General features: G+C 39.9%; 2 protein-coding genes across 2 annotated transcripts; both read right to left on the bottom strand.

Moving 5' to 3' along the window:
- Window positions 1-7,402: 7,402 nt before the first annotated feature.
- On the bottom strand, window positions 7,403-10,602 carry LOC139387452 (mpv17-like protein 2). Its single transcript, XM_071133634.1, has 5 exons — window positions 10,214-10,602; window positions 9,733-9,894; window positions 9,491-9,567; window positions 9,232-9,358; window positions 7,403-9,128 (listed from the first exon to the last, which is right to left on the bottom strand). Exons 1-5 carry the CDS (start codon window positions 10,401-10,403, stop codon window positions 9,028-9,030), a joined length of 657 nt encoding a protein of 218 aa, XP_070989735.1. The 5' UTR covers window positions 10,404-10,602; the 3' UTR covers window positions 7,403-9,027.
- Window positions 10,603-12,468: 1,866 nt separating this feature from the next.
- Window positions 12,469-15,387, bottom strand: LOC139387465 (gamma-interferon-inducible lysosomal thiol reductase-like). Its single transcript, XM_071133656.1, has 7 exons — window positions 15,142-15,387; window positions 14,553-14,741; window positions 14,327-14,401; window positions 13,904-13,993; window positions 13,431-13,583; window positions 13,227-13,295; window positions 12,469-12,817 (listed from the first exon to the last, which is right to left on the bottom strand). Exons 1-7 carry the CDS (start codon window positions 15,256-15,258, stop codon window positions 12,749-12,751), a joined length of 762 nt encoding a protein of 253 aa, XP_070989757.1. The 5' UTR covers window positions 15,259-15,387; the 3' UTR covers window positions 12,469-12,748.
- Window positions 15,388-16,824: the final 1,437 nt, after the last annotated feature.

Below are 16,824 nucleotides of genomic sequence, written 5' to 3'. Positions count from 1 at the left end.
TTGTTCTGCCCTCTTTCTGACGTCCTGGGGGGAGTGTCAGCGGGACAGAAGGGGGAGTTGCAGTCTCCCAGAGAAGAGGCTTTTGACAGTACAGGGGAGGTCAGGCTTGAGTATGGGTTCCATGGAGTCCTCCTCTGAATGTTCTTCATGCAGGTAAAGCATTTTCCCACTGGCCCTGGATGAGAGTGAAAAACACATTAGAACACTAGCAGTGGCCACCTAAGGCCTGAGATTGCAACTCTGTGGACAAAACTTATATCTGACTGTTTGTTAACATTTTTGGGGTTGTTTGGTGTTTGTCCACCCGTCAAGCTCAATATGCCTACATCACAATGCCAACATTTAATATACGTTTCCTCAATGTAAAATATGACCGTCTCAGAAACTCAAATGAAATCTCTTAATTAAACGGTTTTCCATTTTCAAACGGTGCCACAACATAACAATAACAAAAAATATAAAATGTTTTATATACCAAAATACCTTAAAACCAAATGTATTCCTTTACTCCGCTATTTGGAAATAAACCTAACAAATCTATAGAATCAAACACAAGACATTAAATGTCTGTATGTTGTACTTAATTTGAAGACTGGGAGAACGATGACAATAGTAGATAAAAAAAACTCTAAATTGGTCTACAAAGACTTTGGTGTTTTCATGAGACTGTTGGAAATGTGATGAAATCTTCAAATCTTCAAAGCCATCTAAGCTCTGTTTCTTGGAAATAGGCTCTGTTCCTTTGCCTGGCTACCTGCCAACCTGCCAACCTGGTCTCAGAGCATTTAGTATAATTCTGTATGTAAATTCGCAGTCCCTCCATTGCGTGTGATATGTTACAAATTACAATTCTTATGATATGTTACGAATTTGCAAAACCAAATATGTTACGAATTTGCGAAAATCATGATATGTTACAAATTCCAATTTGTTGTGGCTAACAATAACTAGGTGACTATTTGGCTAATGCTAACGTTAGCTAGCTGGCTAGCGTTAGCTAGGCTAGGAGTTAGGGGTTAGGACCCCAAGGGGTGCATGTTTTGTTTTTTGCCCTAATACTACACAGCTGATTCAAATGATCAAAGCTTGATGATTAATTGATTATTTTAATCAGCTGTGCAAAAAAACTAAAACGTGCACCCCTTGGGGTCCCGAGGACTGTTTGGGAAACCCTGGGTTATGGTTAAGGTTAGGGTTAATGTTAGGAGTTAGGTTACATGGTTAAATGGTTAAGGTTAGGGTTAGGGTTAACTGAAAGGGTTACAGTTTGGGTTAGGGTTAGGTTTAGGAGAAGGGTTAGCTTACATGCTAAGTAGTTGCAAAGTTGCTGATCAGCTAAAATGCTCAAGTTGTCCGACCAACCACTTTCGTTTTTGTCTTAAGTAAGCTACTGTCTTATGTAACCATACCAAACGTGACATATCATACTAATTAGAAAGTACCGAATGTACATGTATTATGTTACGTCTTGTCTGTGAGACCAGGCTGCAAACACCCAGACTCCTTGTTATGGCACGACCACTGACAGCAATGGAAGAATACATGCCGCGTTCAAAACAATTGGATACTCGGAACTCGGAACTGGGAAATCTCCTACTTCCGACTTCAGTGAGTTCACGTCAACTGGGAACTCTGAAAAAACGAGCTCTGACTAAAAAAAAATGTTTTGAACAGTAATCCAACTGAAGCACCGACTTTTCAACCTGACGATCACTGACGTCATGATTTGATCTCAGGTTTTTTTTCAGAGTTCCCAGTTGTCTTGAAAGCACCATTAGTGTGAGTCATCTGGCTGTTCCTGGGACTGTATCACCTTTAGCACAATTTTCCAGGTCACTGTTTTGAAACTAGGTCTGTCTTTCAGACCATCTCTTAATAAAGCTTCAGAGGGTTGAAGCAAACAAAACCCCTTCAATCCCATGACTTCATTTTCCATCTATAACAGAATGTTACCTTGCCATAAACAATAACAACAATAGCAGGAAAGCTATCTATGCTAATACACTCACTATTGTCATATTTATAAGACCACTGAATACATTGCCATAAAATACCTGAAATGTTGTACTCTTGTACAAGATAAATTGTATTAAAGTGAATATACACTGAGTGTACAAAACATTACAAAACACCTGCTCTTTCCATGACATAGGCTGACCAGGAGAATCCAGGGGAAAGCTATGATCCCTTAATGATGTCACTTGTTAAGTCCACTTAAATCAGTGTAGATGAAGGGGAGGAGACAGGTTAAAGAAGGATTTTTAAGTCTTAAGACAATTAAGATATGGATTGTGTATGTGTGCCATTCAGAGAGTGAATGGGCAAGACAAAAGATTTAAGTGCCTTTGAACAGTGTATGGTAGTAGATGCCAAGTGCACCGGTTTGAGTCAAGAACTGCAACACTGCTGAGTTTTTCATGCTCGACAGTTTCCTGTGCGTTTGAAAAATAGTCCACCACCCAAAGGGCATCCAGCAAACTTGACACAACTGTGGGAAGCATTGGAGTCAACATGGGCCCGCATCCCTATGGAAAGCTTACGACCTAGTAGAGTTCATGCCTCGACGAATTGAGGCTGTTCTGAGGGCAAAATCAGGTGTGCCTCAATATTGGGTCGGCAGGGTAGCCTAGTGGTTAGAGCATTGGGCTAGTAACCGAAAGGTTGCAAGTTAAAATCCCTGAGCTGACAAGGCAGTTAACCCACTGTTCCTAGGCTGTCATTGAAAATAAGAATTTGTTCTTAACTGACTTGCCTAGTAAAATGTAAAATATTAGGAAGGTGTTTCTAATGTTTTATACACTCAGTGAACTGTATATTATTTCACTACAGAGTTTAACATAAACACATTTCCATCCTCAATTAAGTATTGATCTTAGTACAGTATGCACATTTTATTTGAACCCGTCTATAGCACTCAGTATGACATCATTTCCTCCTACCCACCTAACACAACGTTGTGGAAAAAAATGACTGTGCCCTCCGTCCAATCTAAGTTCGGTTTTGGTTGAAAGTTGAAAAGACAACTTTTTCAGGTCATTGAAAATACATATTTCTCAGGTCGTGGAAAATATGTATATTTCATATCGCTGAAAAGACGACTTTACAAGGATGTCCGTTTACATTCGGTTTTGGTTGAAAATGAAAGTTGAAAATACGTATTTTTTTGGCCATTTTTTCAACGACTTGAAAACAACTTCATTTCAATGAACTTACTTCCTATACACATGGACGCAGTATACAGAATTTGTCTATGAACAATTTTATTAGCAATCATACATCACTCCAGTATTTACACACAGTATTTCTTTACAACAAGTGCTTATTGTCTTTATTCCACAGTAATTGGACAATGCAGTCTTGTAATAACCCACTGGGCAAAAACTGATTGAATGAACATTGTTTTCACGAAATTTCAACAAAATAAATCTATGTGATGAAGTTGAATCAACGTGGAACACTGACTGGATTTGCAAAAAGTCATCAAAGTAAGGGAATTCCGTATTTATTTCACTCAACTTTTCACCTAAATCCTATATCATGGTGAAATGTTTTGTTGAATTCACCGTTAGTTGACAAACTCAACCAAATATAAATCAAAACGTGACGTTGAACTGTCGTCTGTGCCCAGTGGGAACTGACTCAGTAGATGTCATTTAAAGGTATAACAATCCAATGGGAATCTCTGTTGTTAAACTGAAAAACCTTGATGAAGAGTCTTTCTTCATGCTTACCACAGGTCCTACACGATGAGCCAAGCTGTGAAACAGTCCCACAGAAATGATTTGAGTACCATGATGTCATAGATCTTTTATAATATCCATAAAGACATTGGCCTGAACTGGCCTTTTGCACTCCATTGCAACCGGTCTGTGTTCGTTCACTCTCCTTCACAAAAAGATGATTCAGAGCTCGAAATATGCATGTCAACCTGTGATGTGGCCAATAATCGGATTTGAAGTGTACAAAGGGAAGAGTTCAGAGAGCATTCCAGTTCAACTGCAGAGCAAGAGATCAGAATAGAGATGCTGGTTTGAAATAGATACTTGTCTATCTCCACAATCCCCAGCTAGACCTACTAGTTTGGCAGGCCTGGGAGGGTTAGAATTCATACGTCACATGATATTATCCACTGATTATCCACTGAGCAGATGAACTGATGAAATGTTGATGAACTGTTGACCGCATCTGAATTTGACTTTGAAAGGCTTCCAATACTGTAATAAGAAGCAGTTTGTTCCGAAAAAGCTAAGAAATGACCCTCGCCAATGTTAAAAATCACCAGGTCTGCCTGCAGGATAGGCTATCCTTATGCCTATGCCAGTAGGTAGCTCAGGTTACATGTGCTACACTTTGAGGCCTTCTAAAAAAGGCTGGAAAATAATGGCATCTTGAGGATAGAACATTTTCTTCATGCAGGTTAAACATTTGCAATACTCGGTGTGCACAGTAACTGTCCAGCCTTTCCAGTTTTCTGTGAAATATACTTAATTGCAATATGAGTGGAATAGTTTTCCTTCCAAAAAATGGTAATTAGGGTGCAACTCCACCCTTAAGGAAAACATATTTTTTTCTGAGAACAAAAAAAAGCTACGTTTGGTAAGATTTAGATGTGTGCATACTGGCTATCCTTAGGAAGAAAAAAGTTCAGTGACTAAGAGGGCAGAATGAATCGTTTTTTGTTGTTCAATAAAAACTGAAACCGCTATTGGGACAAACCCCCCCCCCCCCCCCCCCCCCCCATGGGGCAAAATTAAGAATAGTGATTTTTTTTTGTGATTTTTTGGAGTAATTGACATAAAAGCTAAAGTCCGGGTACCTTATTTTAATTAAATAAATCAAATAACGAAATAAAATCACATGCACAATTAAAATAAAATAAAAATTGTCTTTCAATTATGACTGAGCACATCTCACTCGGTCCCTCTTCATTTTTACGCTTCCTGTTCAAACCATCCTAAAGTATCTCAACAGTGATAATGTAACTCAAGGAAGTTACTTGTAGATTATTCGGACATGATTTGGAAAATGTTTATATAGGTACCATTGACTTGGATTGGATTGCCCTGGGGCATTTAGCTTTTTGCCCCAAATTTACTCAAAAGAACATACTCAATCCACCTTTAAATTGTTTTGTTGGACTGACTTAAAAAGTTGAGATGAGACAGATTACATTTTTAGTTGAGCAAGAGAAGTGGCAGCCAGGGAAAGTGTTGAAAAAAATGTGGTGTCAGAGTGGTTTCTGTGCGAATTACAGGCAGGAGTTGTGTTTAACCCAGGGAGGCAGGGGGCGTTTAAACCCAAGCCACCCTACAAATTGATTACTTCTTGAAAAGTGTCTGTGCAAAGCATGTGCTATAGAAATACAAAATGTTTGTGGAATCATTTTGACTCACCTGTATGCCTAGTTGCGTGTCTTCTCTTCGTCATCCATAGTTCTCACACATATGAGAATTTTACCACAAACTAAATTAATTGGACCATATTTAGGCAGGCATTCTACTGTAGTCTCTTCCCGAAAATAGTCTCAGAATGCCTAACTCTCCCACTGAATGAAGTGCTTGCAGATGACAGGAGAACTGGAGAAGTGAAAATGCTATGGACAAATCCACATCAAATGTATGTCGTAGCGGTGTCATGCCCATAGGGGGTACATTGACATGTGCCCCCTCAGATTTGTCCTGTTTTCATTTTTTTTGCTAAACTATTATTTCTTCACATTTTAAGTGCAGTAATGTGCACACGGCGGTAGGTGTAATAATACACTGCTCAAAAAAATAAAGGGAACACTTAAACAACACAATGTAACTCCAAGTCAATCACACTTCTGTGAAATCAAACTGTCCACTTAGGAAGCAACACTGATTTGACAATAAATTTCACATGCTGTTGTGCAAATGGAATAGACAACAGTTGGAAATTATAGGCAATTAGCAAGACACCCACAATAAAGGAGTGGTTCTGCAGGGGGTGACCACAGACAGCTTCTCAGTTTCTATGCTTCCTGGCTGATGTTTTGGTCACTTTTGAATGCTGGCGGTGCTTTCACTCTAGTGGTAGCATGAGACGGAGTCTACTACCCACACAAGTGGCTCAGGTAGTGCAGCTCATCCAGGATGGCACATCAATGCGAGCTGTGGCAAGAAGGTTTGCTGTGTCTGTCAGCGTAGTGTCCAGAGCATGGAGGCGCTACCAGGAGACAGGCCAGTACATCAGGAGACGTGGAGGAGGCTGTAGGAGGGCAACAACCCAGCAGCAGGACCGCTACCTCCGCTTTTGTGCAAGGAGGAGCAGGAGGAGCACTGCCAGAGCCCTGCAAAATGACCTCCAGCAGGCCACAAATGTGCATGTGTCTGCTCAAACGGTCAGATACAGACTCCATGAGGGTGGTATGAGGGCCCGACGTCCACAGGTGGGGGTTGTGCTTACAGCCCAACACCGTGCAGGACGTTTGGCATTTGCCAGAGAACACCAAGATTGGCAAATTCGCCACTGTGCTCTTTACAGATGAAAGCAGGTTCACACTGAGCACGTGACAGACGTGACAGAGTCTGAAGACGCCGTGGAGAACGTTCTGCTGCCTGCAACATCCTCCAGCATGACCGGTTTGGCGGTGGGTCAGTCATGGTGTGGGGTGGCATTTCTTTGGGGGGGCCGCACAGCCCTCCATGTGCTCGCCAGAGGTAGCCTGACTGCCATTAGGTACTGAGATGAGATCCTCAGACCCCTTGTGAGACCATATGCTGGTGCGGTTGGCCCTGGATTCCTCCTAATGCAAGACAATGCTAGACCTCATGTGGCTGGAGTGTGTCAGCAGTTCCTGCAAAAGGAAGGCATTGATGCTATGGACTGGCCCGCCCGTTCCCCAGACCTGAATCCAATTGAGCACATCTGGGACATCATGTCTCGCTCCATCCACCAACGCCACACCACAGACTGTCCAGGAGTTGGCGGATGCTTTAATCCAGGTCTGGGAGGAGATCCCTCAGGAGACCATCTGCCACCTCATCAGGAGCATGCCCAGGCGTTGTAGGGATGTCATACAGGCACGTGGAGGCCACACGCACTACTGAGCCTCATTTTGACTTGTTTTAAGGACATTACATCAAAGTTGTATTAGCCTGTAGTGTGGTTTTCCACTTTAATTTTGAGTGCGACTCCAAATCCAGACCTCCATGGGTTGATAAATTTGATTTCCATTGGTAATTTTTGTGTGATTTTGTTGTCAGCACATTCAACTATGTAAAGAAAAAAGTATTTAATAAAAATATTTTGTTCATTCAGATCTAGGATGTGTTATTTTAATGTTCCCTTTATTTTTTTGAGCAGTGTATATATATATATTTTTTTAAATATATAGATATACTGTCTATATACAGTACCAGTCAAAAGTTTGGACACCTACTCTTTCCAGGGTTTTTCTTTATTTTTACAATTTTCTACATTATAGAATAATAGTGAAGACATCAAAACTATGAAATAACACATATGGAATCATGTAGTAACCAAAAAAGTGTTAAACAACAAAATATATGTTATATTTGAGATACTTCAAAGTAGCAACCCTTTGCCTTTATGACAGCTTTGCACATTCTTTAGCATTGGGTTAAATCTGGGTCACACAGAGTGTTTCTTGGTAGTCTTAAACAAATCTACTTTGAAACAAAAGTATACACCTCACACACATGGTTATGAGCTTAAACAAAAGACGACACCTGTACCATGTCAGATATAGAGTTCAAATGTATTTCATTTGGAGTTTGCATCCCAATATTAAACTTAATATACATGACAGATAACTGAAATGGAACAAATCCGTTTGACATAGAAACACAATTTAAAATAAATACATTTGAAATAATTATAAAAAATATGAATGACATTCCACCTATGAGGCCACAAGAGGGCAATTTGCCCAGTGACTGCAGAAAAGGGCTACACGTGTTCAATTGCTTTCATTAGCTTATTCTCTTACTGCCCAGAGTTTTAGACAAAGGTTTAGCCATCTTGAAATTGAGAACATTTCCGAGAACAAATCCAATAACTTTATTTTCAATAATCAAATTTCTTCTTAACTTTGTGCTTAAGGAGAAACATAAGAAATAACGCAATAACATTTCAAATAACCTTTTTGAGAAAATAGCAACTTTGCTTTAGGAAATAAATGGCAGTTAAGACATTTCTTCTGAAGAAAGTTTTGTGAATCTGGGCCCTGGAGTTTATGTTGTTACAATGCAATTATAAACATACATTTTGTTTGGAGATTAACATTATCTTTGATCAGTTGCAGCTACAGTATTGGATTGACTCATTTGACATACTGTATTATAAGGCATTTATTCAACCTCAATATAAACCTAAGAAATCTACAGGCATATTAAAAATAATATTCGATATTAATACATTCAAACCATACCAGTAAAGAAATCGGTTGATATCAAAAGACATCATATAAATAAAAGATTATCAAGATTGTATAACTATTTTTAGATGCTCGAAAAAGCTATTCCTATAAATAAATTATAGGATCGTTAAATATCACCAGGGGAGTAGTTCATGTCACTTACTAGACATATATTAGCCTATGCCTATTACACAAGAATGATATGTGTAACTTTCTGCACATCAGTCATTACTTAAACAGGTTTGACTGGGTAAACAACATAGATTACATTATAGTAGTAGAAGTAAACTGTGGCACACCTGAAACAAGTCTCACTCTCATTAATAGGTTGGTAGATTAGCAACTGAGATGATGACCGGGACATTGCCTTCGTATACTAATCAACTAGACACTAAATACAACAACAACCAGACAACGCTTTAGGCTATAGTGGAAAATGCATGCACTATACAGTACATGTGGTATGCATTGTCTGGGCGCAACATTTTTCACCATAGTTTAGTATAAAACTGTTGAAATAGGTAGTGCTTTTAAGGCACACATAAGGAATGTTGCCATGGTCATGGTCAGTGACATTGACAACGAATTCAAGTCCGGCGATGCTCTCAAATGACATCAATCCAATGTTAGAGCTTCTCTTTCAACTGTTTGGTTGCTGACCCTGACACTTCCAGTTCTGGCTCATTCAACTCAGTGACATATGCAGTGTTTCCTTCAACATTGTCTCCTGGAACAACAGAGACGGTACTATTACTGTTAAAGAACATCTGAATCATTGGCGGTGTAATGTTGAATAGACAAAAACAAAATGGCGTCAGAGCAGCTCTTACGGTGTTTGAGGTAGGAGAGGTAGGTGTCCCACCCCAGGGTGATGACATTGACATAGAGGACACGGAACTTAGGAGGCAAGAAGTAGAAGTTGATCATCTGTGCCGCGGGCCAAACACACCAGTCCGCCTTGAATGAAAAGGAGCACAAACAAACTCTGAGAACTAGGAGCATCAACCGGGACAGCAATATTCAGTACAATAGGCTTGGGTTTCTTAATCAAACTGTTTCTCATACTCTTAGCCAAACTGTTCCACTAACCTTGTAGAACTCCCAGAACTTTTCTTTGAATTCCTCTAACCCCTCAGATAGACTTTGGCCCTCCATCTTTCCCATACCTGGAGAAAGAAAGTGACAATAAAGACGAAATACATAAAGAAAAACACTTTATTTTTTATTTTTTTTGCCCCGAAAATTCCTGTTCTCTGCAAACTGTCCAAGTACACATTGATTTCAGTATACTGAAATGCTGACTTCTTGAAAAAAAAACATCAATATCTCACCAATGAAATACCATGCTCCCATGGTCGGTGATGCAATCAGCTGATCAGTGAGGACTTTCTTGGTGACAGCAGGTAAAGCGTTGCCGAGAAAGAACTTATCCAGCCACTGGTACCAGTAGTGCATGAAGGGCCCCATTGAGCATCCCACTGCAAACATGCAACCTGCAGAGGGCAGCAGTAACACAGCTAAATGAAACGTTCTTTGCAGTTAAGTGAAACCCATAACTACTGTATAGGATGTTGGAAAACATAATAAGCAAAAATCATGTCCACATAAAGCATATCATTATACCTACGGTTTGGAATATTATAGTTGAAGTTCATTGTGTATGCTTTGCATTTTTATTTCGGCTAGGCTACTTTATGACTATGATTGGCTCTCTTGCCCCTAGCACATGGTTCATTTCGCTTCAGAACTTATTTCATACCAAGGTGGAAACCGGGCTTCTTATCGGCTGCTGTCCTTGGTCGTGGACCTTACCTGTTCGCGTCCAGTCACGTGCCTTCTCCGGGACCCTCCGTGTCTCTCTGGTTTGCTGAATGATGTCGCCGGCGGCAAGCATACACCCACAGCTCACAGTATTGGTTACAATTAGAAACCTGCCTTTGAAAAGCGGCTTCCAGTAACCAGCAATCTTGAAGAGAAATGCTCTGCTCGACTGAGGAATCATGATTCTTATTCCAACGACGTAAATCCAATTCAACTGGTCCCCTACGGCACTATAAAAGGTTCAATATCGTATATATATATTTTTTTGCAGTACTATCGAAGACTGCTGCTATCCATACTTATATAGGCTGCTATATCAGTTTATTTCATCAGGTCCCCTGACTAAGCCTACCTGCCCTTGCCAAGCGCAATTTGGTTATGTGTCAAATGCGTAACAGGGAGGAGTTTGAGGACATCATACTCGCTAAAGCTGCGCAACAACAACAAAAAACAACTGAAGCGCGAATTCGGATTTCTCAAAAAAATGTACGTTAAATTAAACATCAAATAATTTGTATGATAAAAAATACTTGACAAATTAAATCCATAAATAGACCAACATTTAACTGTTTTGACATAACTTTCTATGCCTAGCCTACTATAAAACACACCAGAAACAATGCATAGAAAATGAACAAAGGTCATATGTCTGCTTTGATTAGAAAGACATTGAGTAAGCAGAAATCCATACTTCACAGTTTTGTCACTGATTCACTAGGGATCCTAATCCGTATTGTGTAAAGGTGGTTTGTTTTAAACAACCAAATGTCTCAATAAAAATGGTGCATCCATCTAAAACTAGCTAGGGCCTACGCAACACAAGCATCTCCAGCTTTAGATCAGTGTGTAAGGCCTGTGAGTATGCTACTCAGCTTTAGATCAGTGTGTAAGGCCTGTGAGTATGCTACTCATTCTTGAACAGGTAAAATCTGATGTTTGACTTGTCAATAACTCAGCCATCTTTGGACCAATCCCTGAGCTTTTCTCAAACAAAAGTTAAGCCATTAAAATGGGCCTACATTCCAAATTTGTGTCATTTGGTCCTATGGTTCATGAGAAGAAGATTTTTGAAGTTCTTTTGCATATTGTAGCATATTAGCCTATGTCCTAATATGCATCTATTAGTAAAGTGTGGCCGTCTTTCAATGCATCAATATTATTTTCTCAAACTCTTCAGACTATTGTGATTAGTCCAAATAACACATTTGGAGTGAATCTGACTTTTAGTCCATGAGAACAAGATTTTTTTAATGGATTATTTTAAGCATTAGCGTTACATAGTCAAAATGTGAATTGTTAATACTGTAGGTTCCTTTGTCTTAAATATATGAATGCCAAACTTAAAATGGTCCATCATGGTAATGGCTGATGTCCCTACAGAGTTTCAAGATGATAGGAAGTGTATTAACAGAATATTTAATTGGACATGTAAAATCTGATTGATCAATAACTCAGTCATCCCTTAACTAATCCTTTAGTTTGACAAAAGCTAAGATGCACAAACCAAGAGATGCACCATGGGCCTAACAAACATATGAAGTTTTTCAAAAGGTTTTTCCAAAATGTCCAAGATGGAGGAAAATCTATCCAGACGAACCTTATGGGTCCTCGAGGAAAATGTGTTCAGCATTAGGAAAGACGTCAAAAGATTGGCACTGATTGGCCTAGAAGTGGCACTGTTATAAGTAGTCTCACTTAAACCCTCCTATCCGCTGCCCTGTTTGACCCAGAGACCTTGTATGTAGGTGTCTTTCCTAACAGTCAAATAATTTCACTGTGAACCCCTACTACCAACCGAAGAATAATCGAAAAGCCTGAAATCTTGTAGCCATCATACCTTTAATCTCATCTTGCATTTTTCTTTCTTACCAGTATACATTTTTTAAATTGTGCTCCAATAGACAAACCAAATGATCTTGAAGGACACAACCCTTTATCTCATAATCAGCATTATATAGAAGAACATGGCTCTTTAACACTACTGAATGCAGCACAGGCAGTTCTATTAAACCACCAGGGAAGAGGCTTGTTATCAATGGTTTGACTGCGGTCTCTCCTACGCAAGACTGAGGCCATGCAGAACCACGACAACCACGTCAAAGCCTTTCTACTGTTAGAGCCCTCACTCAATGAGGTATTCATCTCCATTACACCACAGCACTTGTCAAAAAACGAAAGAACTGCTCTCATAGGCTAAACACCTGTCACATGCAACATAAAATGCAGATTAAGTGAAGACAGAGTCATTTTAAAATAGTTAGCTTTAATTTCGTCCCTTCATTAAAAATAGATGACTGAGAGTTTATTTCACACAGCTCATTCCACAGAAGGCTCATTCACGGAGCAATGTGACACAATACACAACGTCCCTTTTCTTGAATATCGGAAGAACTATGTGATACCGACAGTCAGACCAGTTTAAAACATTATTGATAGTGTGTCAAAAAAGTTCAGATTTACCATCCCCATTTGGCAATTGAAGTTGAACACAAAGGCATACGGCGGTATTGGTAAGATGACGATTATTTACTCGTCATGGCAGTAACTTCTGTGTCGTTTCATTGGAGCTGCACCGCAGGCTTCAGGCTTGGGCCCCTAAAGGATAGTATGACATAGTATACTTCAGAAATCAAAGGATGGCACGCTTCTCTTTCTTTTTCCTCACAGCACACTCTAGTGGAGAAAGGCGTCAACAAACTTCAGAGGGTGACTGAATGACCTATTTTCTTTTAGTACAGTATCTGCAAAGGCTAGTCTATACTCATACTAATCATGTGATCTTAGTCAGTGGTTTTTAATAGACAGGAAAACTACGTACAGTGCATTCATGAAAGTATTCAGACCTCTTGACTTTTCCCACAGTAACGTTAAAAAAAAGTGGAAATGGGAAGGGGTCTGAATACTTTCCGAATACACTGTATAGAAACAAGGAAGGAAGAAAGGACAAGATGGATAGGACATAACACTTAAAACTGGAATGGTAATTATGTTCGCCAAAACCTACCTTCCACATGCTACAGATCAGAGTGAAGAGTGAAGACGTTGCTTTCTTCTGAAGGTCATCGGTGTGTTCCTGAAAGAAGATTCCGGATATTACAAATCGAGGCAATAAACTTTGTCGAATGTGACAGACTTTACTAGAAGCCATCAGCAATACAGTAAACTTGCTGACACATACAACAAAAATATTTCGCCTCAGTGAACTAACCCCATTTATGACAATCCAAGGCACATAGTCGTGGGCTGGCTTTAAGGCACCAGTCTTCACTGCGTTCTGATGCATCAGCTGATTCCCCTGGTCTCCCTTCACACAGGTCATGATGCTGTCCCACTTGGTGTTCGGGTCATAGAGTGTCACACACTGCCAAGGGTGGTCGGAAACATTATTATTGTCAATATTTCCAAGTATCATATTTACAATGCCATCTGGTCATATCTTGTCTTGCCCTCCAGCCATACCCTATAGACTACCACATGAGAGCAGAACTCATCATTAATCACCAAGCACGAAAAAGTGATTCGGCATTATACACTTTTGGATTTAATTTCAGCCTCTTTTTTCGTATTTCTCAGGAGCATTTGAATAAAAAAAATAAGGGGGTTGCTGTATATTGTTTGAGGAGTGGTCTTTTCATGGTCTTGTATTGAGAGAAAGAAGGTAAGAGGTAATATGTCACTCACCTTCTCCCCCGCTTTAATAACATCAGTGGAGGCCTCCATGCAGTAGACAATCTGGAATGCTTTGCTTCCTGTAGCATTCAATATGCAGGTCTGGAGAGAGAAGGAAAGATACTTATTTATTTTTTAAACGGTGTAAAACAATGTCGCCCCCCCCCCCCCCCTGGAACGCTTCTTGTTACAGCCCGGTTTAAGCCGGTACTTACCTGCTATTAACTAGGAAGCTATGTGGTGACACTGGATACTTTTCTGGTACTTACATCAAACAATTCAGCTTACAAAGTGAAGCTTGTGTCCATGAATCGCAGAGAAACAAAAGTGTTATCACTATGCAATTATTAGAGAAGTACAGTTTTAAATCAGTCATTTACAAGTAACTACCTGGTAAACAGTGGGCTGTCAAATAAAGTGTTACCAAAATCTCACCTCGATCATGTTGCCGAGACACTCCTCCTCACCGTGCTGGCAGGTGAACTGATACTGCTTCCCATCAAAAGACTCCTGTAGTGAGACAAACAAAAATTATTTCAAACTAAACACAGAATTCCTCAACGCCAATCACTGCTAACTACGTTGTCTAAGCGATATCCAATAAAGTGTCATAATACATGAGACGAGCGTCATAATTTCTAGCCTACTGTATAAGACCTACGTGTGCATTTCCGTAGGGCACCAGTGTGACACTCATGATGTCCTGCAACATGGTCCATGTGGGAAAGAGCTGTAAGGTAAGGAATAACCGGCATCCTGGGCACAGACTTTCAAAATACAACTCCACCTGCACGGGCTGCACCTGTGTGTTGGGCTTGGTGGCATTGGCTTCCAGGCACTGCTTCAGAACCTGCCACAAGAAAAGTAAAACGACACACACACACAGAATGAGTTAGGTTGAATGTTTAGTAGTCCTAAATGTGATATGTCAATCAGGACCTACGGAAGAGAAAAAGTTGATGGGTGTTGATGTTATATTTTAATATTATTTTTCCATGTACAAAAAGATTCACCACAAGTTCCTCATTCTCTCAGTCCATTCTCTATTAAAGCAGCAATCAGGAGTTGAAACGCACCCGTTTCAGGAAAAAGCTGAGGGATGTGGCTGGAGAAATTAAACCACACTCAAATTAATAGACATAGCTATGGACGCAAGTACTGACGATCCATGTAATCAAAATGAAAGTTTTAATGCAGTGTTACCAAAACATCCATTTAATCCCGAGAAGAAACTCGTGAATGTATCTTACCCCACATTCGATGGCTGAGTCCACAGAGGTACACCACTGCGATGGAGAATATGAACACGGCGTACAATCTACATTTGACCAGATGGTCAAAAGTGTGAGCAGAATAATACCGTTCATCTTTCCTCCAGCACAAGATGACAAACTCTGCCGCCACCCACAAAAAACTAACAAATATCTAAAGTCATTTAAATTGCGTCGCTTGCCCTCTTCCTTGTTAAAAAGATGTTCGCTTATGTGATTGGCTCTCTAAGTCACGTGACCATCAACGTCACTAAGCACCGGCAAAGTAGCTCTATAAAAAAAAACAACGGTGGCGTAACATTGTAGCCCGGAAAAAAACAGACTATCGGGACCATTTGAAAACACAGATATCTAGAGACGAGTAACATTGTGCCACATCACGAGTTGGGAATTGTCTTGAAAATGCTTACGTTGTCACGAGTTGTTATTCACCTGGAGATAATTTTGGAGCTTTGTTTCATGCAACTCTTATTGCTGTTCACAGAGATTCATTACCGTGTTGTAAAACGAGCATAACTTAACTGTTTATAATGTATTATAATAATGTCATCGTTATCCTGACTAAATATTGATACCATACCTTTTATAGCCTACTACTTATACCTAACATTCTGAGCCAGTTGAAAAGTTGATACATAGACAAAACATTTTCTAAGCCTTATAATACATATTATAATGAACTTAACATTAAAGGCTCATACATGTACACAATTATTACAAGTTAAGCATCATACCTGCAAGCTTTACCCAGATACATATACAGTTTACATACAAGTCGGAAGTTTGCATACACCTTAGCCAAATACATTTAAACTCTGTTTTTCACAATTCCTGACATTTAGTCCTAGTAAAGATTCCCTGTCTTAGGATCACCACTTTATTTTAAGAATGTGAAATGTCAGACTAGCAGAGAGAATAATTTCTTTTAGCTTTTATTTCTTTCATCACATTCCCAGTGGGTCAGAAGTTTACATACACTCAATTATTATTTGGTAGCATTGCCTTTAAATTGTTTAACTTAGGTCAAACGTTTCGGGTAGCCTTCCACAAGCTTCCCACAATAAGTTGGGTGAATTTTGGCCCATTCCTCCTGACAGAGCTGGTGTAACTGAGTCAGGTTTGTAGGCCTCCTTGCTCACACACGTTTTTTCATTTCTTCCCGCAAATGTTCTATAGGTTTGAGGTCAGGGCTTTGTGATGGCCACTCCAATACCTTGACTTTGTTGTCCTTAAGCCATTTTGTCACAACTTTGGAAGTATGCTTGGGGTCATTGTCCATCTGGAAGACCAATTAGCGACCAAGCGTTAACTTCCTGACTGATGTCTTGAGATGTTGCTTCAATATATCCACATGATACCATCTATTTTGTAAAGTGGACCAGTCCCTCCTGTAGCAAAGCACCCCCACAATATGATGCTGCCACCCCCATGCATCACAGTTGGGATGGTGTTCTTTAGCTTGCAAGCCTCCCCCTTTTCCTCCAAACATAACGATGGTCATTATGATCAAACAGTTCTATTTTTGTTTCATCAGACCAGACGACTTTTCGGCAAAAAGTACAATCTTTGTCCCCATGTGCAGTTACAAACCGTAGTCCTGCTTGTTTATTGCCGTTTTGGAACAGTGGCTTCTTCCTTGCTGAGCGGCCTTTCAGGTTGTGT

Source organism: Oncorhynchus clarkii, chromosome 28, assembly GCF_045791955.1.
Source record: "Oncorhynchus clarkii lewisi isolate Uvic-CL-2024 chromosome 28, UVic_Ocla_1.0, whole genome shotgun sequence".
NCBI classification, from domain to species: Eukaryota; Metazoa; Chordata; class Actinopteri; order Salmoniformes; family Salmonidae; genus Oncorhynchus; species Oncorhynchus clarkii.
This window is presented reverse-complemented; position numbering and strand designations above follow the sequence as displayed.

Coding starts and splice junctions, on each gene's coding strand:
- LOC139387465 (XM_071133656.1), bottom strand. CDS start 15,258: ATGAACGGTATTATTCTGCTCACACTTTTGACCATCTGGTCAAATGTA. Junction 13,994..14,326: donor GTCTCGGCAACATGATCGAG/GTGAGATTTTGG, acceptor TTCTCTCTCCAG/ACCTGCATATTGAATGCTAC. Junction 13,296..13,430: donor CTTGGATTGTCATAAATGGG/GTTAGTTCACTG, acceptor ATCTTCTTTCAG/GAACACACCGATGACCTTCA.
- LOC139387452 (XM_071133634.1), bottom strand. CDS start 10,403: ATGATTCCTCAGTCGAGCAGAGCATTTCTCTTCAAGATTGCTGGTTAC. Junction 9,568..9,732: donor GGGAGCATGGTATTTCATTG/GTGAGATATTGA, acceptor TTCTTTCTCCAG/GTATGGGAAAGATGGAGGGC. Junction 9,129..9,231: donor CCTCTCCTACCTCAAACACC/GTAAGAGCTGCT, acceptor CTGTTGTTCCAG/GAGACAATGTTGAAGGAAAC.